Raw genomic sequence first — 23752 nt, 5'->3', positions numbered from 1 at the left:
TTCTCTTCACAATTCTGTGAAAATTAAACACACACAGACGCAGCCTGCAACTTTCATAGCAAAAGTTGATGTGGGAATTTGGAACAATCCTCTATCAGAAACAACAGAATTGTAGCAAAACACTTTTGTACCCAGTGGATATTATTGAAAGGCCTTCCTTTTCCTCAACAAACAACTAACAGTGTTCCGGTTTTTACTTTAAGATCTTAAACCCACAGTACTACTTGTAAACAGGCCTGAGGCATTAATGAAGCCTTATTTATCTGATACAGAGTAAAGCACTCCTGTCCAAAATCAAAGCCATCAAAAACACACTGTTTTGCCTGTTGGTTTCATTGGGCTTTAAATTTGCTACAGCATTGAACAACACACACAACAACATTAAATTGTTTCAATAAAAGTCTTTCACCATCAAAGGAGTATTTTCAAGTATTGCTATCCTAGTTTTCTAACACCTACTGAAAATCCTCAAGAAACAAGACAAGAAAAGCCTGAATGAAGTGCATTTAAACAACAGTCCCCCTCTTCTTACCCTGCCCCACCCTCCCACTCAGAGTCTTGCTGACTTAATTTTGAACTCTCAATTTATTGTTTAGCCATGGCCTGGAATAAGCTTTCCCTGAGTACTCTTTCTACCTGTTTCAAAAAGTCAGAATGTGGTTACTTGAATCCAGCCATTATTATTGCCATATTCTTTGCTAATATGCAACATATTTGCTAGGCAAGTCATTTAATTTTGGTAGCCCTGGATTTCACACATAGACAAACTTGTAAGCTATTGCTTCGAATAACAGAACTTGAAAGTGCATCTGACTTCTAAACAGTATTATTCAGGCAGGTTTCAGAAAGTAACTAGACCCAGAAGATCTGCATGCACAAAAATGCAGAACGAAGAGCATATCTGTTGAAAATTTTGTGACATAGCATTGTTAAGAGATAACTGTTTTTCATCCTAAGGGCTGGATACTAGAAGGGAACAAAACACTGTATTGTGCAATGGGAGTCAGACACAGAGTGGGAATGAGTATTATAATTTCACATACAGGTAAAGCAAGCATTTCCTGTGCAAGATGCAGCACTGCATCATCATGGCATTTATATAATCTTTGGAGGTCTAGTCTCTACCTGATACCTACCTTCATATGAATGAGAGTTGTGCAATATACAGAAGGAAGCCTCAGAGCTGCATTAAAATGTTGCTTAAACTAGTCTAGGTCACAGGTATTTGTCATGGACCTTAAATGCAAATCCCCAGAGGGCTGACCTAAAAATGTACCATCAAATACTACACAAAATAAACGCAGGAGGCAACTTGTATTAATGCTGCTGACGGTGTTCAGAATCCAGTAGTCTTGCTTTATCCTTTTCAGTATCTCTAACACACTGAAAGGCATACTTATGTCTTCCTCCATAAATAAGGTTAGTCTGATAATTTAACGTTGTAGATTTATAAAATATTTTCTACTCAACGCAACGGCCTAAAAAAAAAAGCAATTCTATTTAAGAAATTGCGTATTTACAATTAAAATAAATACAGACCTTATTGGATTTGCATTCATTTATCACACAAAATAATTTACAAGGCTTAAAGTAATAAATAAGTCACTGGAAAGCTTTCGGAGATGTGCATTCTCCGTATGTCAGAGTGCAGTGCAGTTTCAGGAAGCAGTAATAAATTCTGGCAAAAGTTCTTTCAGGAGTCCTTACGTTGGACGGCCTTGAGCAAAACGGGATTTTGACCTAGAATAAAAATACAAGACACATACATAGGCTATTATTGCTAGAATTTGGAATTACTGTCCAGTCAGCTCTCTAGTACAGTATTTCTTTGAAATTACTTTCGTGTTAAATTGCCTTTTGAGAGAAGGAAATAAAAAACCACTCAAAATCTGTTATTGAAGAAGCTGCCTTTCTGCCAGGATATCTGTACCAACAAACTATATATTCCTAGGAAGGCACACGGCTGATAGAACTGCGACGTCATATATCATCTTCTGAAATCACTAATTCACCAGAAAGTCAAATGCATTTTTTTGGACAAAAATAAGAGCTGTGAGAAATTCCTAATAATGTATTTGAAACTTCCAGTCTGTCCCTTCAAAGCTGTTTAGCAACTCCACCATAAACTTGGGCTCAAGAGGCTCATCTGTTGTTCAAGTTACGATCCATTTTAGGCTCTACTACTGCACATGATGTGCCATTCATATTTTGGTTTATCCACAGAAGACAGTACGTAGTAATGTAGGGGTTTGGTGTGGGTTTTTTGGAAGGAGACCAAAGAATAGGCTAAAGAATCTGGGCTAACACACTTCCAATTATTCATAATTTTGCAGAACACTATAGAAACATTTAGGTTGGAAAAGACTTTTAAGATCATCTAAGTACAACCATTAACCCATCACCGCCAAGTTACCGCTAAACCTTTAGCACCACGTCCAAAAGTCTTTTATGTATCTCTAGGGATGGTGACTCCACCACTTCCCAGAGCAGCCTGTTCTAGGACTTGACAACCCTTTCAGTGAAGAAATTTTTACTAATGTCCAATCTAAACCTCCTCTGGCACAACTTGAAGCCATTTCCCTCCTCTCCTATCACTTGTCACTTGGGAGAAGGGACTGATATGTACATTATACTGGAGCAGCATCCAGCCTTCCAATACAGAATCTGTAAAGCACTTCTTCCAGCATGGGAAGAAAAGTTTCCTTCTCTTAACAGTAATTTGACAAATTCAGCTTTCACATCCTATATGGTTAACCTGCTGAAAGGAATGTCTAATGTAAAACATTGTATGAAACAAGGCATAAACAAAGCCCATCCATCCCCCAAATCCACATTCTGCTCTCTTCTTTCATTTTGGCATCTTACCTAGCATTCTTCTCAGCACTGTTTTGTCGTGCACTGACCTGCGCTGAGGCCTTTATCTGAGCTTCAAGTCTAGAATAAATGCCTCCAGCATACTGGAATGCAGGGGGAAAAAAAAAAGTGTTGACATTATTCCAACTTAATCAGCAACTTTCCATAAAAATCACTAACACTCAGGAAAACCTATAGCATACTTTTCTTTGTCACCACAAGCACTGCACCCTTTTAAACTGATCCTATTTCCTATTACTTCTTTTTAAACACCATAAACTACCTTCCCCAAGAGATCATGATTGGAACAACATGAAGACTGATAAAATTCAGTTCATTAGCTAAAACAGTTGATAGAAAGTATTTTAATTTGTGTTACACATTTTTGTTGCCAAGGCTCACTTCAATTCTGTAAACACTACACTGTGACTGCAAAAATCTTACTTCTTTGCCGTCTTTTGACTTGATTCGATCAAGGTCTCCAAGCCTCATTTTTATTAAGTGCCCTGTAATCTCAGACATTCTTCTCTGATCTGTCAGAAATAAGAAACAATATTTAGAACAGACATTTTACTTGATACTGAGTACAAAGAGAGAAGAATTAAATGCACACTTCAATGATTCACTATTTGTAAAAATAGCTTTCTTTTCAGCTCACAGAAAAATCTTGAGCAAATAAGATCCTAGGTCCTGACACAATATGGCTTCAGCAGTGTTCTTGGCAGATATCAGAATCAGCCTGAGGCATGATACAGAGATTAAAATCTATGGGAATGATTTTGAGACAGATGTTTTCAAAATTGCAAAAATGCACAAGTGTCTCAGGAGAGATTAAAACAAGTAGAACAAACAGACAGAATTCTGAGTATTTCCAAGACAGGGAAAGAGACAGAATCAAATGTTTTTCTTTGTTTATCTGTACAGACAACAAACAGGAATGCAGGAAAAAATATTTGCACACTTATATGGTCAACAGCTGACATAACTATAATCGTTGTAGGTTATGTGCTGGCACTCCAAATAAAGAACACAAACCATGCTAACATATGCTTATAATGCATTTTATTTCCTACCCCACCCACCCACCCCCAACTTTGAACTCTTTTCCAATAATTCCCGGGACACTAAGCCAAATACTGCTAATTTATTTGTCAATGTGTGCAAGACTACAACCTGTAGTTTATACGGTGAATTTTCTTTCCATTTTCCTAACACAAACATTTTTTTCTCTTGCAGAATAGATGAGGTTGATAATAAATACCAATTAAATCCTAAACCAACGTTTTCAAAAGATGTTCCTAACTGTATGGGTATTTTTGCACTGCTTGGAAGAGCCTGAGATTGCTGTGTGGTTTGGATACAGATGATTACTTACCATTAACCTAGCTGAACTCTGTTCTTTTCCAAATGCAAAGCAACTATAAAAACAGCCACCCAAACCCTCACTGCTATACCTGAAATTAATTCAGCCTAAAGGTTGCTACGCTAGGTTTGAAGAAAATTAGGCAGTTCTCAGGTGAAATAATACTTTTCCTTGCATAATATTAATTTTATGAAAGCTAAACTCATGCAAGAACCGACCATCTTCTCTTTGAGCATCTTGGTTGAATCTTAGTGACCTGGAGGCATCCCATTTGTTCTGCTGCATACTCACACTGGTTAGAAAAGAAAGATGCATGGCATGGCATCAGTAACAGTTTATTAAAAGATCTTCTAGAATATGTTCTCAAGTGTTTTGGAATTACTTACATGAATGGAGATGCATCTCGGGAACTTGACTATCAAAGAAAGAAAATAATGCGTTATTCCAAGATCAAGTCCAAAATTTAAGGGAATTCCTTATCATACAGCCAGGAGAAGCTGATTACACAGGTCTGATTTTACCTTATCAGATAGCTTCTCCTTTTTCTGAACATTAGGTGAAGAAACCACTTTCTTTGGATGCTTGTATGATTTCTTTGATTTCTCCTTTCTCCCTGCTAATTGAAGAAATAGAATAGAATAAACCAGGTTGGAAGAGACCTTCAAGATCATCATGTCCAACCTATCATCCAACACTACCCAATCAACTAAACCATGCAACCAAGCATCCTGTCAAGCCTCGCCCTGAACACCCCCAGTGACGGCGACCCCACCACCTCCTCAGGCAGCCCATTCCAGTGGGCAATCACTCTGTGTAAAACTTCCTCTTATACCATCACTAATACTTGAAATTTCTCAAATACATAGCTACAAAGGATTTTTCCCCTCGCTCTGTTCCTTTAGAAGGCAAAATAAGGCTGTTTTCCTTAACATTAACATTGCAGGTTACTCAAAATGCATTTCTCTGAGAAGCATAGAGGAACTCAAGTACATACTTAAAATGCAGAGTGATTACATTTAATGGTACAACTTCTCTGTTGCAAAATTAAAAGTGCATGTATAAGACATCTTTAAGTAAATTACTTCAAACTAACGTGCTCCGAGTTATACCAGACCAAAAAAATTTGAAAGTAAAATTTCTCATTAATAGGGTAAAAAGGAGAAGCAGTTCTTTGGCTTTCTGTGTTCCTAACCCCTTCTTATATTAAAAAAAACCCACCAAAACAAAAAACAAACACACAAAACCACAGAAAACTAAATAAACAAACAAAAAACCCCAAATATTTTTCGATCATGCAGATAATTCCAGCCTCATTTCCCAGTTGTTCCACCACGTAACCAGAATGTTATGCAAAAACCCATGCAAAAAACATAGATACTGTCTTTTTTTCCAAGAATTATCTATGGCCTTTCCTGAAAAATATATCCTTGATGAACTCTGAGAACATCTCAGACATCAGCAGTTGCAGCTTTCCTCATTTTTCCAGTAATTTTTGATGACACTGAGCAGTGTTTCTAAATAAAGAAAAGCTAGAAATAAAATTCAAGTAGCAGTTTTTATTCTACAAGTGTCTAATGTTTAAGATTTGTTTACAGAAGAATTCTGCTGCCTTGAATCTCTATGTCTAAATCCAAGGGAGGATGGCTGTAGAGATCTGTACCTGGTTTCCTGCATACTTCTTCTTCATCTCCTACTTCATCCTCAGTGACCTCTGAGCCAGTGGTGTACTCCTCCTCTTCAGATAACAATGACTGCTGTTTCTAAATAACAGGAAAAGGCCACAGATTACACATGAGGCTTGACTCCTGTTAAACAATACATTAAATCTGTCTTTCTGGAGCTGACTTCAAACGAAGCTCTGTATGTTAGTGATGTAACCGTCTGCACAACTAGGTCTGAGAAAATGATTCTCAAGTGCTGAGAAAGTAATTTTGAACCTTTGCTTCAAATGCTTTGATAAATGGTTTTATTTACATTTCTTTCCAGTGCCCAAACATTGCAAGATGTTGCCTAGAGAGGCTGTAGAATCTCCATCTTCGAAGATAATCAAGATTTGACTGGGCGTGACCCTGAGTGAAGTTAAATAGCTTTGAAAATGTATCTAACTGTGAAACTGGCCCTGCTTGGAGGGTGAGAGGAAATACAGAAGACCGTATTGTATGATTCAGCATTTAAGAGCCAGTGTATTGCTGGCTTGTACTGCTGTGATTCATCATTTAAGAGACAGCGTATTGCTGGCTATATTATTTTTCTAATTACTAACAAAATGCTATGGCAGCACAAGTCTGAGCCAGCCACATAATCACAGAACACAGGAAACTACAAGTTTACCAATGGTTCAATTGAGACTTGCTGTATCTTGCAAACTGCCTGAAATTGCTGAGCTGCTCAATAATTAAATACCACAAAGCATGCATATTGTAGTGCACTACAGATTATGTACACGGGGGATATATGCATTAATAATATATTGCAAGTTGGTCTGGCTTTTTTAATGAGCTCATCCTAATACCCAAACTATTTTTTTCCCATCCATGCCGTACATCATAATCTGTGGGCTCCAATATTGCAACAGATAAGGTCACAATGAATAGTTCCTAACTGATCAGCACAGAATAATGCAAATATTAAGGAGAGTGATGTTTACATTGTTTGAACATATGTGCACACACCACCCTGCTTAAAGTAAGAGATAGCAAGTGCTTTGTAATCCATGAGAAATTATGAAGCCTAACGTTGACTACAAGTTCAAAAAGTTTAGGAACTGACTTTTTGCAAAAAGAATCTTACTATAAGACACTAGGAACATCAGACTGCAACAGACTCTCAAGGGCAACAAGGGTGAACTGCTGTTCTCTAGAATTGATATACAAAAGCAGTAAACCTTGTGACATCACATGCTACTGGAAGACAACAAGGCAAGGTTCCCAACTCTGATAAAAGCTTTTCGCAATGAAGCAGCAACAGGAAGACAACATGAAGCATCTCAGTCAAGACATCACAGAGACAAACACTTGAACTCTAATTTTGATGACTTACATGGTCTGTCTGTTAGCCCAATAACTACTAAGAACTGACACGTGCAGTGCTGGTCCATTTTTTGTCATAATTTAAAGACATTTTAAAAGGAATTTTAGAGTTTTCATTCAGGCCAAAGTAGTGTTTCACACTTCTTCCTATTTTTTCTGTAAAAAGTGTTGCTATAGTGCAACCTCTAAATTAGAGTAAAAGTAAGAGAATACATTTTAAGCCAAATTAGTTAGAAAATAAGGCAAAAATTAAAGCTAGTTCTCTGCTAAGGCAGAAGAGGAAATACTTAGAATTATGAACAAAATATTTTACTAACCAGCTGTAACGTCCAGTTCTTCAGAGAAAGAAACTGTAGGCAGAGAAAGAAAAAGGCACAAGTTAAAGTAACAATAATTTAAAAACTAGTGCAATTCTAAAACAGGAGTGTTATGCTATACTAAAGCAATCTACACTGCTAAGTCCTAGAAGGCCTACTCCCATCTTTATATACTTTGGTTCCATGATGGGTGCAAAACTTCTCTGCATCAAAGCTCTCTTTAATACAGCAGTAGGATTATGAACAGTCTCCTTAAACTGTCCTTAGAAAGCATTTCCCAACCTCACATGCACATAGCAACATATATGCATCATAGTTCTGGGAAGCAAATTCTTTCACATCTTAGGAAAAAAGGAAACTAAACAAACAAAACAAAACTAACACACACCCCCTCTCCCCAGCCCCACAAAGAACCCAAACCCCACACAAGCCAGATGGGGAAGAAAAAAAATGAAAAACAGCCCAAAACACAACCTAAGTTTCTGCTCTTCATTTATGGACTTGCAGAGGTCATGTGGGCAAGCTCAGATACATCAACAGACAAAACAAAGGCAACAGTTATTTAAGTATCTGCAACAACAAATTTCACAGTAGGACTGGATTCTTAAGTATCAACAGTTTAAAAATGGGATGGAAAGCACAAAGATTTACTTCTGATATACAGAAAAATTTCCAGCAGACATGGGAACAGTTTAGTCTTTTCACCAACAAGATAGTTTGTGCCTATGCTATCATCCTGCAATGCTTAGCAATACACTTCTTCCTCCAACAACGTATGTTTTCTATTAAAATTTGTCTAATGAATTATTCAAAGTATCCTTGTGAGAATACTTATTGTCAGAAAAAAGGGGAAAAAACATTATCACTCACAGCATTTATTTCTCCAGTTTTGGGACCCCACAGTGTATTTGGTTCTACAACCACATCACATTCGATGCCTTTTTCATCACAGAGCCCAATACCAGAATCACTTAAAGAGAACAATGTGAAATTAAAATACTTTTTATTTCATAACTTTAGAATCAGTCTCTCTTTACTCATCACATGCCAAGAGAGAAGACAATAGGAGTGAATGCATATGGAGGATGACTAGATACATGCTTGAAATGTAAAAGGAAAAAGTATTAGTTTTGATTCATAGTTGAAAATTGGGAAGAGAAGAACAAAGCTACCTTTAAAAATCCTATGTCTCTTTTCCAAATGGTAAGGAAATCAAACATAACGTGCACATGCACTAAGTGTTGAAGGCTAAGTTATTTTCAGCAACAATATTCTTACCTATTCTCATCCTTAGTGAAAGGAACAACAATAATATCTCTATGATGAAGCAGATCATTCAGCGTTTTAGTAGTTTGAGACTGCAAAACATCCCCATCTTCTTTGCCTGAGGGTACATCCACCATGTGATCCCTCACTTGGCAACCCTATACACAAGTGATCAAATACCTGATTTACTGGAAGAACTGATTTCAGTAGATACAATAACAGAGGTTCAGCTTTGGAACTCTTGTATCTCAAGGGCCAAGTCTGCCTTGGGACACTGCAACAATTTACAAGATTTATTTTGGACAAGGCCTATTATCATAATACACTGTCACATGCACACACCCCCCTACCCTCCCATCCCTCATGTCTTAAGATCTTTTAAAAGTGAGCTACTATTGAAGTACCTTTGGGAGGGCTGTAGGATCAAATCGAAGTACTTTTTGGTTACAACAGGGATACACTCCTGTCCCATCTGAGCCCAGAGCACTTGCTACACCTGGATAAAGAACTGGCTGCGAGTGGTACTGGCAATGGGAGAATTCAGTACACAGGAAAGACTACATTAGAATGAAAAGAGAAATAATAAGAGGTGAGATGACCTATGGAAGACAGCATTTTGGACTATAAAAAATTTATACCAAGCTTTATTGCTAAATATTTCACAGACTGCTTTAGTCCCTGTCTCGTCACCCACAACAAGCTATCTAAAGACAAACAAGAGAAAATATACTAACTTGGTTACATCTGGAACAGGTCAACCAATTGACAGTCCCCCAAAGACGCCAGTAAACATCCCGCCAAGATTTCAATTCCTCATGAAGGCCAATTAAGTACTCGTGGACTTCCCAGGTTTTGTCTCTGAAAAAGTAGAAGACCAGGTCATAACTCCCTCTTGACCCTAATATCAGAAGCAGCAGAACACCATGCGTTCCACTGGTAAAAAGCCTACAGAAGAGTTTAGAGCAGGAAGGATAAAACACAGAACAGGCATTATTAAATTCAGACCAGACAGAGAAGCCTTTATTCTTTCACAACATCCTAAACTTTCTAATCATAAAGAATTACAGCTTGATTCATCTCAAGCTCTAAATATTGCATAAACTACGATAAATATAAAGCCTTTTGGAAATCAGGAGAACTACAAAACAAGAGGAAAACCAAGACAGAGTAGAAAAATGTCAAAATATGCACACAAACAAGTTCAGTTACATTGCAGTCTTCTGTTTTTGAAGTTGCACACAGAATTGAAGTACTGCCATTCTGCTTTATTTATTGTTAAAGCAAACATACCATGTCTCTATATATCTGTGACACAATGGCAATTACTTTTTGATGAGTATATGTACCTGAGAATTCTCATCTTAAAAATACAGACTTTGTTCCTTTCTAGTGATAAAATGACACACACTTCTTCAGAATTCAAAAGACAATATGCAACTTACACTGGTGCATGTTTTCTTCAGAAAGAGCAGATAATGTTTTGCCCACAATTGTAAGCCCTGGCCTGAACTGTTTTTTATTATATATACACACACAACTAATACAGACTAAGAGAGTACTTCATACTGGAAGTTAGTTCTAGGCACCACTAGAGGACCATAAATATAAACATATTTTTAAATCATTAAAGATAGGCTTGTATTAGCTCATAAACCTAAATTCGTTAGTGGCCAGCATCACTTCACCTAAGGAACAGTAAATGGATTCTGTGTACAAAAGCACTCACAAGTAGAAGGCAAATATTTAGAACCTAAATAATCCTTTGAGTAACTTTAAACCCCTCCACATTTATACATTAGGAATTGCATAGCAGCTACATATAGTCAGCTTAACTGAAGTAATACAATTAATGAGTTTTACATGGCTAATCACCAATGATCCTAAGGGGTGAGGACAGTGTCACAAGATTTGTTTCTTTTTAGGCTGAATCAGAGTTTTATTCACACTTTAGAGGTGAGAGGTATTACTAAACGTGTTACTTTGGGAGCTGATATTGAACTGTGTTTTGGTTGCTCTGAACAAACCAAATCTGATGAGAAAGGTCTACTGTATTTAATTTCCCCCTTATCTTCATTAAAGGGGGCATGTGGGGAGGGCGAGAACTGCAGCTGATCACAGATTGATCATTAAGAGGAGAATCCAGCTGTTCACAAACATGGATCAAAAAGAATCATGGATCAGACAGAACTGAGTTAAATGTCTGCGCCAAGTGCATCAGGCATGCATATGGAACAGGTCCTGGAGGCTCCTCTGACAAATTACTTGAGAACAGAAAAACAACTGGCAAAGTTTATTTAGAGTAGTCTTTAAGCATGCTAAGTATTTGATTTGTCAGTATAAAGCCAGCCTAGGAAATACTCTTTCACAGTTCTTTGCTGCTAGAGATGGATCTATCTATTCCGTAACAAGCCTTGTAATACATAGCCTTTAATTTAGCTTGACATCAACTACATATCTTAAAACCCTCTGATGAAAGAATTATCTGGGTATCTTCTATTTAAGGCAGTACCACCCAAAATAACCCTCCCAGTAACCGTGGCTGTAGCTTTTCCATTTCTATTCAGCAGCACCACTGCTGAATAACAAGTTAAGATGCTTCATACTGCTCTTCATAACTCCAACTTCATTTTACAATGCAAGTATCTGATAATGCCTAAACATGCAGTATTTTGTAAAAATCATCCCAAAATTCATGCAGTTAAAGAACATTTTATTTATATATACAGGTATATCTCCACTACCTTAAATGAATATAGACAATATTGCCATGTTGATCTATGTTGATCTTTCCTGGTACACAAGGAATTCTTCTCTCAGTTTCTTTAGTTAGCAGCTTTTTACACAAACAACACCTAGAATATTAAAAGAAAAAAAGAAAGAAAGGCAGCAAGTACGGATCAATACACAGGGACAGACCTAGGAGCTAAAAGTACTAATATAAAGAGACCATACCTGTATAATGTTGCTGCATTGCCTCGAGAATCTGGATTCACATACTCCGGATCAAACAGCCTCTCAATCTTCTTGCAGAAAAGTTTACTATTAATGACAGCAACACAGCTCAAGCATTAGAAAAAAACTGGGAATTCTTTTATGTATAGTGAGACTAACAATTATATTCTGATAAGCAAAGTGTTCACATTTCTCTTTGAATCTAACTTATAATATGATTTTTCTTTAGCCTTTTTTAACAGCTGGCTCCTGAATGGGTAACCTTATTGCTCTCTGCAACTACCTGAAGGGAGGTTGTAGACAGGTGGATGTTGGTCTCTTCTCCCAGGCAGCCAGTACCAGAACAAGAGGACACAGTCTCAGGCTGCGCCAGGGGAGGTTTAGGTTGGATGTTAGGAAGAAGTTCTATACAGAGAGAGTGATTGGCCATTGGAATGGGCTGCCCAGGGAGGTGGTGGAGTCACCGTCATTGGAGGTGTTCAGGAGGAGACTTGGTGCCATGGTTTAGTTGTTTAGGTGGGTTGGATTGGTTGATGGGTTGGACGTGATGATCTTGAAGGTCTCTTCCAACCTGGTTTATTCTATGTATATTAATTTTACACAAATATGAGGAAAGAGATACCATAATTATTTTTTTTCTTTATTATGTTGCTGGTCAATGTAAACCACCAGCTTCTACCCTGACTAAAAGACCTTTCTTCAACGAATCCTTCTGTGAAATTACACCTAATTTTAATTCTAAAAGTTATAATGTCTTAAACTCTATTGATTAAAATCCTTCCTTACTTGCACCTTGCTTGTCAGTCTGCCCCCCAACAACTAGCCCTAAGTTGGAGTGCTTCCCATAAATTAGTATTCCATCACAACCATTCACCCTTACACCACCCTAAATTCAATGTCTAAACTTCAGAATTCACAGCCAAACCATTCTCTATGAATTAGGAGCACAACATCCCAAAAAGGTTCCTTACTGTAATCCTGGCTCCCATCTAAGAATTCATGAATAATTTGCCCATGACACACTCCTGCTATGGCCTTTCCTTTTGATCATTTCCTATAAAAAGATCTTTCCTTTTGCTCATATTTTAATAGAAAATTCTGAAGTCACTTCATAATATTATGTGTTAAAGATGCATTATATGAGAATGCAAATTGTGGATCTACAACTTCAACTCCCATAATGTCTTAGCTGCTCTGAAAAATAAACCAAAAGCCTGACAGCATTTCAGCAGTGTATTAATTACAGTTACCTCTTAAATTTGTCTCTTTTGTCCTTCAGGTCTTCTATTTCATTGTGTGTGAAGAGATCAGCAATGTGTGTAACAAGATTAGCATTGATACAATTCATGTTGCATGGTGTGGCTACAATAGCATTCATATTTTTGTGACAATAATGAATACATTTTTCTACCTAGGAAAAACAGAAACATTAAAAATGTTAAGGAATTCTGGAGGTATCTCTAAAAAGTGTACTATTTGCTTCAAGATTTTTATTTTTTTTAAGCATAATGTTTTAGAAAACTATTTCAGTTCAACTCAGAAATAAAGTAAGTCTCAGATTTGTCTAAAGGAGATTCTGAATTAACATGGTTCCAAGTTAGTTTGACCTACTCCAATGGCTTTCTAAAGACCAAAAAACTACTCCACAAATGTTTCAACAAGTGGTAAGTTCCAGCTGCTAGTGACAACAGAAACACAATACACATTATACGTTGTAGTGCTTGGATCTCAATTTAAACATCTATGTTTACTGAGTATTGAATTGTGGGTCACCTCCATGACAGACCTTCTGACAAACATTTTAACAAACAGGTCAGGAGATGTTCCTTATACAGAGCTGAGGAACCAGATCCTAAGTTGCAGAAGTGTCATTCACACAAAGATATAAAGCAGAAGGTATTAATTGATTTCATAGCACTTTCTGATAAAACCTATCAGAAGTCAGATACTGACATTCATCCAGCAATCAGAAGGCAAATTCAAGATCCCACTATCACGTTTAAAAATAATGTATAGTAAGTTTTCTTGCATTGAGATTCGCAAATACTAGATTATTGAACAGGAAAGGTGGTAAAAATCTCAAAACCTCCTCACTGCATCATCTGTTTATGTAACAGTCAAAGCATAACAAACATTGCTGTTAGAAAGCTGGTAATTAACAGTGCCCTTATGGCAGATTATCTTTCTTAATACTTACTAATAAATCCATCTTCAAAAACTCAGAAGAAATAAGAATTGATATAACGTTTGATGGTTCTAAAAGGCAACACAATAAAATTATTGTTTTCCACACAAGCTCTTTTGATTGCCTATCACATCACTCCATCTATACATAAAACAGATACTAAATACACAACAGATACTAAATACATTCATTGCATTGTCCTTCCTATACGTAGAGCATTTTCCATCTTAACAAACAAAACTTTATCATTTAGGTGGCCAGAGTACAACTATAATGACAACTATAATGTTCTAAAAGGCAACACAATAAAATCATTGTTTTCCACACAAGCTCTTTTGATTGCCTATCACATCACTCCATCTATACTTAAAACAGATACTAAATACACAACAGATACTAAATACATTCATTGTATTGTCCTTCCTATACGTAGAGCATTTTCCATCTTAACAAACAAAACTTTATCATTTAGGTGGCCAGAGTACAACTATAATGACCTGGAATTGATAAAAACTGAAAAAAATAGTTTCATAGGGACACAGAGACTGAACAATTACACAAGATTAACTTTCATCTGCAGCCATCACACCCAGCTGAGATTTTGCTTAAACTTTACACTGCAAGTTATTCTCTTGGCTTATTTATATTTGTAAAGATGGCAATGAAGGCTCAAAAAAATAAAAATCTTGCCTCAAATTCATAAAGATGTAAGTTCTTCTACCATTGTATCAGACTGCACTAAAATTTAAGAAAACACTGCAATTGTACTGATGGGTAGCAGAGGGGAAACAAATCAAAACCCAATAATCATCACTTTCTTAAAGCTACTGCTCTGCTCTTGTTCAGAAGAGGGCTGACGATTCTTAATTCAAAACACCAAATCCCAAAATACATTAGCCCTTTTTCACTGTGCCAGCTATCACAATGTTTCCTCAAAACTATGAATGTTGACATATCAGAGACATCTGGTGCTATCATGACCAGAAAATCTCTGTTGCAACATTTTTCTAACAAATTATAAGCTTCATGGCAAAAGTTAGAAATAAAGCAATTGGGGCTGAACTGAATCAGAAACATTAATCTTCCACTAAGAGAACAAAATGAACCTACAGCAAATTATCTTAAGATTTTCTTTTACCTAAAGTGGGCATTTCATTAGCTTCAGAATCTTTAGTATTTCTTTTAACATATCTCATCAACCAGTCAAAGATGTGAACGTCACAATGCACTGAAATGTCCACTTCTTCCCAGCGCTGTGCATCCACTGACAGATATTCAGCAAAGTATTTCATTTCTGAAACCAAAAGGTCTCGAGGACACACAAAGTCTTCTTTGAGGTTTTTTGCTTCATCACAGACATGGATCACCATATTTGGCCTCAAAAAGAAAACAAGCCAAAAGCCAGATTAGGACCATAAATTGATTAGAAAACAAAAAAAACAATCAACAAAGATCTCTACAGAAAGACAGTTGCCCTACTAGTTTCAAACACCCACATTACATGTACTTAGAAAACGGGGATGTGATAGTGTGAAAAAGTGATGTGCATGGCTCTTTGAATTCACAGTAATAGAATTCCTACACACTTATTTATACATTTCCCCCCCCCCACCCCCCCCCGCTTTTACATAGGACAAATCTATGTTCATAGAACATTAATATATTTTTCTAATTAAAATGTTACTGAGCATCAATCTTGTTTCATTTCTGTTTAAAAATCAGATTATGTTTCTCATTCTCACCACAGCAGTGATGAATCACTCAGAGGAACACTATGGACAGTTTTATATCCCTATTTCTCATAAGAAATTCTCAACCCCACCCCTGATATTTCTGTATCAATGTAAGGTGTAAAAATTCCTTACAGCATTTATTAGGATGTTTTCAGCTGTTTTCTTTCTGACAGTAGAAAAGTATCAGCAATTTAGACAGCTCTCTGTCAGCTCTATAATCTCCTAGACAAAACACACAAAGATCTTCTTACCCCTGACTATCGTCAGTGCTCTCTTCACCTTTATGTACAGGACCCTTTTCAGATTCTGAAGGACAATTCCTTGTGGAGGTTGTGCTGGGCCTTCCTTAAATGTAAGGAGAAAAGGCTGCATTAGAACAAAAAAAGCCTGACCTTTTGCTCTTCAGCATCTTGGAAACACAACTGAAGATGTCATAAGGGCTATCAGATAATCAAAATTCTTGCTCTGAATGCCATGAATTGGCAACTCAGACAAGCGGTATTGCTGGGTTGCCTTGAGACTTGGCTGCAGACCTAGATTGGTCCTGTCTCAATAAGATTCACGCAGATCTTCAGCATTTCCTTGTAAGATGCAATCTGTTCCTTTAGTTCTCCTTGTGTGTTTTGTAGAATGTGGGTCTTGAGACTCTTTCACATCAAACCCTCTGTTTTCAGGAAGCTTTGCTGTCAGGACATAAGAACTTGAGACCAGCTCCACTTCTTAATGTGTTAGCTTTGGAAATGCATTGCTTCCGAACAGTACCACAGAAGCTTCTTAAGATGTATTTTTGCTGAGGTTCTCAAATCTCAGCATGGCTTAAAGAGCAGATTATACAAAACAGTACTCAAAGAAATCAGACCATGAAATTTATCTCATCCTAGAGCTACATCATACAGCTTATTCCAGGAATAAAAGACAGCTGCACTTTAGTTCAAAGAGGTTATCTTCACAAATGCGCTTTAAACAGTGGAACCTGGACATGAAAACCCAGTGAAGTCCAGGAGGTCTGGTCACCAAATCCAGAAAGTTCGATTCTAGGGTTAAAATGACACCAGCATTCAGACATTGAATACCTTTTCTGACTGATGAATGGATTACTGCAATCTGAAGCTTCAATAATCTTGCTTGTAAATCATAAAGATCATTATCTTTTTTAAATAAATGGAAGGGCATATATCTGTTTTCCAGTGACAAAAACCTATAAGGCATGATTTTCCATGATTACACCTTACTCTCAGATTTCTGGAAGAGTTCCAGAAGCATCTTCTCCCTTCTCATGTCCTGTAATAGGCTGTACCCTTCGGAAGAGAAGTAAGACAGACCTCATCTTACGGCTAAATAGCAAAAGATAGGCTAATAGCAAAAATTATCTGGAAGCTCCTTACTGTTCAGAAGACAGTAGTCATGCCCTTGTCTACTGCCATAACAAGGATTCACAGGGACTTAATAGCAGTTTGCCTTACAATTAGCAAGAGCTTTTATAATCCAGCCAAAATGAATTTGGTCTGACTGCTTTTTCTTGCTGTTACTCATGTCTACAAAGCCAAACAGGCCCTGAATTCTTGATCCTAACAATAAGCAGATGTGAATAATTCTGCAAGGAAGTAATTACACAAGAAAAACATTTACAAGTAGGCTTTTCTCATATCCCCAGTTCTGAAATACACAGCTACCTCACAAATATTAAGACGGTGAGTTCAGTCAAGTCTGTGAGAAGATGATTAATGATGCTAATTTCATACCAATAAATGACATGTAAAGAGGGGAAAATTATTTACCAAAGCTGCAAGGGAAACAAAAATCTCAGGCTAGGATATGGTCATACAAAACATTAGGGTACTCAGCTGCGTTAACACTCATTACATGCATTAACATTGTTAAAGAGAAAACATGCACTAATCGTCTAAAGAGTTCTATAAGCAGAGTTAGCTTGTTAACTGCCTCCTGGGAAGCTACTGTGGCTGTAAGAAGCATTTATTCCACATCATGCATGAAATAATCACATAACTGAACACTCAATGGAATAATTTTCATTTAGATACTTCATATACAGTCTTAAAATGTCCCTTGATTAGAGTTATTAAAAACATTCTATTCTTTCTCCAGCAAAGGTTTTCCTCTGCACAGACAACAGTGACTAGAAAGCTGCAGCCCTATGAAGGACATTGTAACAGAGAACATTGTTTAAACATGTCTTAAGAATTAACACAGAAATTGTTTACTCATTACTGAAGCAAACTTCCCATGCAACATATTTGCCAAGCCCTACAGCACACTGAAAACATCTCAGGCTACAATGAAAACCAGAGAGTAACTATCATACTGTTAGTTACAACTGCTTATAAGAGAACTACTCAAGGAAATGTGAAGAATATTTAATTGTGCTGTGATTGAATCACACCTATTAGGATTGGTCCTCTGCTGCCAAATTATTACTGGGACACAACTAATACATTATATGTCATTGCAAGACTGTCTTGTGTCAAGAAGTAGTTATGCTATGCTCTAACTTCTATGCAGCTAGCTAGCCACCACAGGCCTTAAAGCAGGGAGATGAGGGTCTGCCCTCTAGGGATCAGCCTTTGCAGCTTTACTACACAAAACAGATTCTCATCATTTTAATAACACAGCTTAATAAGATTACAAGTAGCTGTAGGTTTAACAGTACAGCACTGGGGATACTAAGCAGGAGAGTAAGTCCTCTTCCCAACAAAGCTCCCAAACAGAGGATTCAGTCTAAGGAGTTATGACTTGTGGAGAGACAAGATGGATGTTAAAAATATATGAATAAGTATCAATTCTTAATCTAAACTAACTAAAAGTGATTTCATGTACATGTTATATTTATACTTAACTTTCTTTTTCAGAGATGGACAACTACTATACCTGGGTGGACTTACCACTCAGGACAGAAAAGCATGCACATACTGATTATAACCAAAGCCAATATATTTCAGAATGACTAAAAACATACCAGTTATAGTAATGGAATCCTGCCCAATAGCAGGCTCCTGAAACTCTGTCTGTGTATCGAGCAAGGAGGATTTGATGTACGTAGCTAAAGTTTCCACAGGACTCCCACCAGCAGCCATCAGGGGATTATATTGGTTGTCAACAGGTGAACTTCCACTGCTTTTTAGTTCATCAAACCTTTTTGCACACTGTCACAAGATTAAATGATAGGACAATGAAGCAGTAGCCTTCAGTATGTGCTTAATAACTATAATGTGAGATGGATATTGTATTTCATATCTTCTGCATGGGAATGATATTAAACTTGCAATGCTTCCTATTTCGTTACTGATATCAGGAAAGTACATGCATAAGTAAGATTTATCATAACTAAACAGTCTAACAGAAAAAATAAGATAGAACCTGTTTCAATTGTTATTTCCCTCAACCCTGTGATTTTAAGCCCAATCTTCAGAAAGGAAAAGTTACGGGAAGAGTTTAAATTACAATTTTGTAACTAATTCTTTCACCCTAGACATTGTCAAACATTGTTACAAGTAGCTTTAGTAATTAGTTCATAATTAGTATTCTTTTACTCTATGACTTCCATTCTGATTTGGACATAGGGGCAGGTGATTTCCACTGCAGTTCTACTAACTTTCCATTTCTTGTTTTGATAAACCAGAAAGTCTTTACATTTTGTAAATTCATACTGATACAGTAACAATTACATGTTTGATTCAGCAAATCACAGGCAATTCACACATACAAGTCTATTTAATTCTGCAAGCGATCCTACTGTGACACAGCTTGTCAGGTTCCATTCAAGCAGGTGGTTTTCTTTCTTTCTTTTGGACTGAGCTAGCTGACATTGACACATGCCACCTGCCCTTTTGGGAGAGCTGCACACAGTGACATCCTTCTGATATTAACACAGCAGCTCAAATTTGTAACTCTATAGGTCTATATACAACATACAGAAAAGCAGAGACAGACATTTACTTTATTGCCTTGAAGAGGTACTCTGCATATGAGACACACTTTGTTCTTTTAAATCAGAGTAATCAGACATGTATTAATCATTTTACCCTAATTAATGAGAGCTCACTGATATGTTAATAATTGTTTAATGTGCACTGTACTGCTTGCAAATTGAAAGGTAAACAAGTGCCTTGCCAAGTACTTGAAAGGATGTAATATTTAACAGAAGCTTCTACTCCCCATCATTCATTTCTATGTTCCAAATACAAGGTTACAGTGATGCCTAACAGCAAAGCTAAACATGTGAGCTGACATATTTGATTAAACTTGCTGGCTTGTTTTCTTCCAGCTTTGCTGAATCACAAGGGCTAGATGCATCTTCCTCTCTTAGCTCACTTCCCCTCAGAAACAAAAAATCTGAAGTTATTAAAAAAACCCAATCATTTCACCAGAAAATTCAGCAATCCAGAAAGATTCAGTATAGAGAGATACTAGGTTCTTCCAACTCTATGATAATCAAAATCCACCTTACAGGACCAAGTAAATGTAACTGCACTCTTAACTGCCTAATGGAGATCTATCACTCATACTTCCTTTGAACTGTAACATGCATACTTTTATTAGTAAAATCACCTCTTTGGATGTATATCCTGGAACTAGCCTTGCCACACTGTCCCAGTTGATAGGCTGAGGAACGCCGATTAGGGAACACAGGATCATATCCAAAACCATTTGATTGTTGTCATATGGAAAGTTATTGTTTTCTGAAAGTCCACGACTCATCTTTGGCTACTTAAGCCTAGAAGAGAAAATGTTTATTAATAAGTCTCACTGCATGGTTTCCTAAAGCCTGAGCTACCTTAACTGCAGCTCTCTGTAAATCACTGTGGGATGTCAACCACAGCATTACAGCTAAGTGCTAATGCTTTATTTAGCAAAATGTTATGTATTCACATCTGCATCCACAAAAACGCAGGGGGAGAAGCAAATGTGCAAAACACACCAAAACCAACTCAATGGCAGTAGGTGCTGCCCATCATTCCTTTGAGTTGCCTCTTTCACACTACTGTGACCTCCAATTACAAAAAAAAAAAAAAATTCCTCCCACAATCTCAGAATGAACTCAACTACAGAGGGACACTTCAATTTAAATTTACTTGAATGCAAATACACTCATCTACTCCCTCAAACTTTCTTCTACTCAATTTCAGTCTCCTCTGTCTATATGTTTTGCACACCTGACTTCCACTTTGTAGAAGCTAACCCAGGGCACCCAGTTGAGGGCCATCAAGGATACCTTGGATGTCATTCAGCTCTCATCCTGAAGACCCGACTTTCAAGTTGTCCTAAGACACTTAACTCCTGATAAGATGGGATTTACCAGCTCCAAAAAACCTTCAGCTTTTAAGCTGAACACCAGAACAAAGCACATAAGGTCAGCAGTGAACGCCTTAAAAAAATGCAGCTCTCCTAATTTGAAGAAAGTGTTAGAGGTTTTTTCCTCTTTTTTTTTCCCCCTCTTCTTTCCCCCTCCAAAGGAATCTATGTATAGCACCAGGAAACATAGTAAGTGTTCAAAGCACTTTTTTAGCATATGCTGGAAGAAACCTGCTGGCATGAATCAAGGCTTTCATATTCAAATAATGCCTGGCTAAAGAGCTTAATAAGGATTCACATTTCTGAAGTACCTTAAATAGATCACATAACTGAACTTAAGAATCATATAGAATTGTGACTTATAAAGAATAGTTTACAGAGAATGTCAGAGAAAACACACTTAGGTGATAACAAATTTAGGTGATCAATTGTTACTAGAAGTATATTATACCTACATGTTTCTTTTACATCATTCTCTAAATAAAATATACAAAATAGCCCTGATCTTGTTTCTGACACTAGAAGCTATTCCAGTGCTTTTTCTGTTTGTTTTGTTTATAGAAACAGAAATCACAATAGCAAGCAACAGTAAGCTTTCACTCTCACAACAGAGAAGCTGAAACTATCAGAAAGAAAAAGCTCTGAACCCAAGATTTATCCTATGTTTCATATATCATGAGAATCACAAACAAAAGATGAGTCCTATAGAAAATGTCACACTGTTCTAGCAATTCTATCTAAATGTGAAAGCCACTGCAACGCGTGCCAAAGATCCAGTTTTAAGGGACCACTGTCCCTCACAGACAATGAGAGTCTAAACTTTCCAAGTAAGACAGATGCGACTAGGAGGTAAAGGCAGATTAGTGCCTACAGTCAGAGTCCTTAGCCCTCACTCTGATCATACCACCCAGTGGTGTCACAGCAGTAATTCCAGTGCAGACCTCTCACTGTCAGTACCCAGACAGATGTCAGTATGAATTATATTTAAGCCACTGAATATCCACCATATCTGCTGTTCTGAAAAGAAACAACTGAGCCAGGATAGATCAGTGCCAGTAGCAAACCTGAGTGGTGATAAAATATGAAGCTGACTTCTTGTGCTACCTTGTACACACACAGAGCAGCTGGTTTAAAAAAAAATAATCATTTGCATGCAGTAAGTAAATGGAGCATTGGGATCTTCAGGTCTTGCTCCATAAAATACACTTCAACAAAGTAAAATTACTAGCAATGACAATGTTACATAAATAACCATTTGAAGTAGTTCCATGGTATGATTATACTAGGTAATCAAAGAACAAAAAAAGTTATATTGCACTAGTTAGAGTCTGAGAGTTAAAAAAAAAAACCAAGTACTTTGCTGGTAACAAGTTTATGTACACATCAGTACATGACCATGAAGCAACTGACCATGAAGGGAGGAGAGGTACCCTAAAACATAACGACACATTCAAAGAGGAAGAAATCTTTGCTCTGAAATACATTTATTTTGCTAATTCTGTACATGAAAATACAGATTAATGTATGCTTTTTACTGCAAAGATAAACGAAGGAGCATGCTTAATTACAAGCATACAGAAGTTTAGTCTTTTTATTTTTATTCTAGAAAAAGACAGGACTTTGTGACTTTATACAACATCTTCAACATTTTCCTTCCTATCCTTTAGGAAATCCTGCCAGGAGTACAGTCAAAGACACACAAGATTCTGTCTCATGCAAGGACACTGTACTCTGTAAGAAGAGTAACATAAACTCTATACCAAATTATACTGTTAAGAGAGAAGAAAACTTCTACAGATTCTCTCCTGTTTATTACTTCACATAAAGCTCAAGTTAATCCTTTCCTCAGCTACGGAAACTGCAGGAAAAAGTTTCAGAGTTGTTTAGTTCTGACCAACTAATTTGATATGCATAATATATAGAAATAGGTGGCAATAAACAGTCTTATTAATACTCAGAATTCTAAATTGTGGTGCAAAGAATCCCTAATACTTTAGTATTTCATAAAATTGAAATTATTTAAACAGTTACTGCATTACACAGGAATTTGTTTACATTACTGAAAGGCACCACCTCATTTAAGACTGATATATTTATTTATTTTATTTAAACGAAAGAATCAATTTAAAAACTAAGATTACTGTCTCCTTGCATATGCATAACCTACAGGAAGGTAAAGATGGTGGGATGGTGCAGAATGAGGTAAGGAAAGAAGGAATATCAACTTTGGTTGCAGTTCACCCTCATGCTAGTCCAAACAAAATTAAAACGAGGCATTTAAATAAAACAATAAAACAAAACAACACAACTGATCCTAGGTTTTGGGGGGCAAGATCCTGCAAATGCACGCAGACTCCCCATGCAATAATGCCGTGGCGGGACCCGCCCTCGGCAGCGGGAACCTCTGCCAGCTACCTCACTCCTCCCGCCGGAGCAGCCCCCGCCACTGTCGGGCACCCCTCATCGGTCAGAGGCGCTGAAAAGCGCGAGCGCCGGCACTCCGGGACGGCAAGAGGCTCTCTCGGCTTCCTCCGGGCAAGGCGGGGGTTACCTGGCTGGTTCCCAGGCAAGGGCTCGGAAGGACGGGCAACCGTGGCGGTTCCTTCTCGAAGGCAAGGGCCACCGGGGCAGGCGGCGGGACGGCAGCGCCGCTGTTCTGAGGGGACGAGCGGCGCGCCGGGTGACTGGCGGAGGAGAGCCCGGGCTTAGCTGAGCCCGGGCGCAGCCCCGCCCGGCACGGCTGC

The 23752-nt window shown here is 37.4% G+C and overlaps 1 protein-coding gene across 1 annotated transcript; it reads right to left on the bottom strand.

Moving 5' to 3' along the window:
- Positions 1 to 1622: 1622 nt before the first annotated feature.
- SANBR (SANT and BTB domain regulator of CSR) lies at positions 1623 to 23711 on the bottom strand. The gene is made up of 21 exons (XM_054180069.1): positions 23560 to 23711; positions 20265 to 20430; positions 18673 to 18859; positions 15950 to 16043; positions 15104 to 15342; positions 13978 to 14036; positions 13031 to 13191; positions 11781 to 11867; positions 11570 to 11680; positions 9563 to 9686; positions 9233 to 9385; positions 8841 to 8986; positions 8433 to 8532; positions 7563 to 7595; positions 5877 to 5976; positions 4738 to 4832; positions 4603 to 4631; positions 4435 to 4508; positions 3298 to 3386; positions 2866 to 2957; positions 1623 to 1740 (listed from the first exon to the last, which is right to left on the bottom strand). The coding sequence occupies exons 2-21, from the start codon at positions 20412 to 20414 to the stop codon at positions 1704 to 1706; spliced, it is 2160 nt and encodes a 719-aa protein (XP_054036044.1). The 5' UTR covers positions 20415 to 20430; positions 23560 to 23711; the 3' UTR covers positions 1623 to 1703.
- Positions 23712 to 23752: the final 41 nt, after the last annotated feature.

The sequence above is a fragment of the Dryobates pubescens genome, chromosome 3 (assembly GCF_014839835.1).
Source record: "Dryobates pubescens isolate bDryPub1 chromosome 3, bDryPub1.pri, whole genome shotgun sequence".
Lineage (NCBI taxonomy): Eukaryota > Metazoa > Chordata > Aves > Piciformes > Picidae > Dryobates > Dryobates pubescens.
Note: the sequence above shows the minus strand (reverse complement) of the source record. Positions and strands in the feature narration are given on the sequence as shown.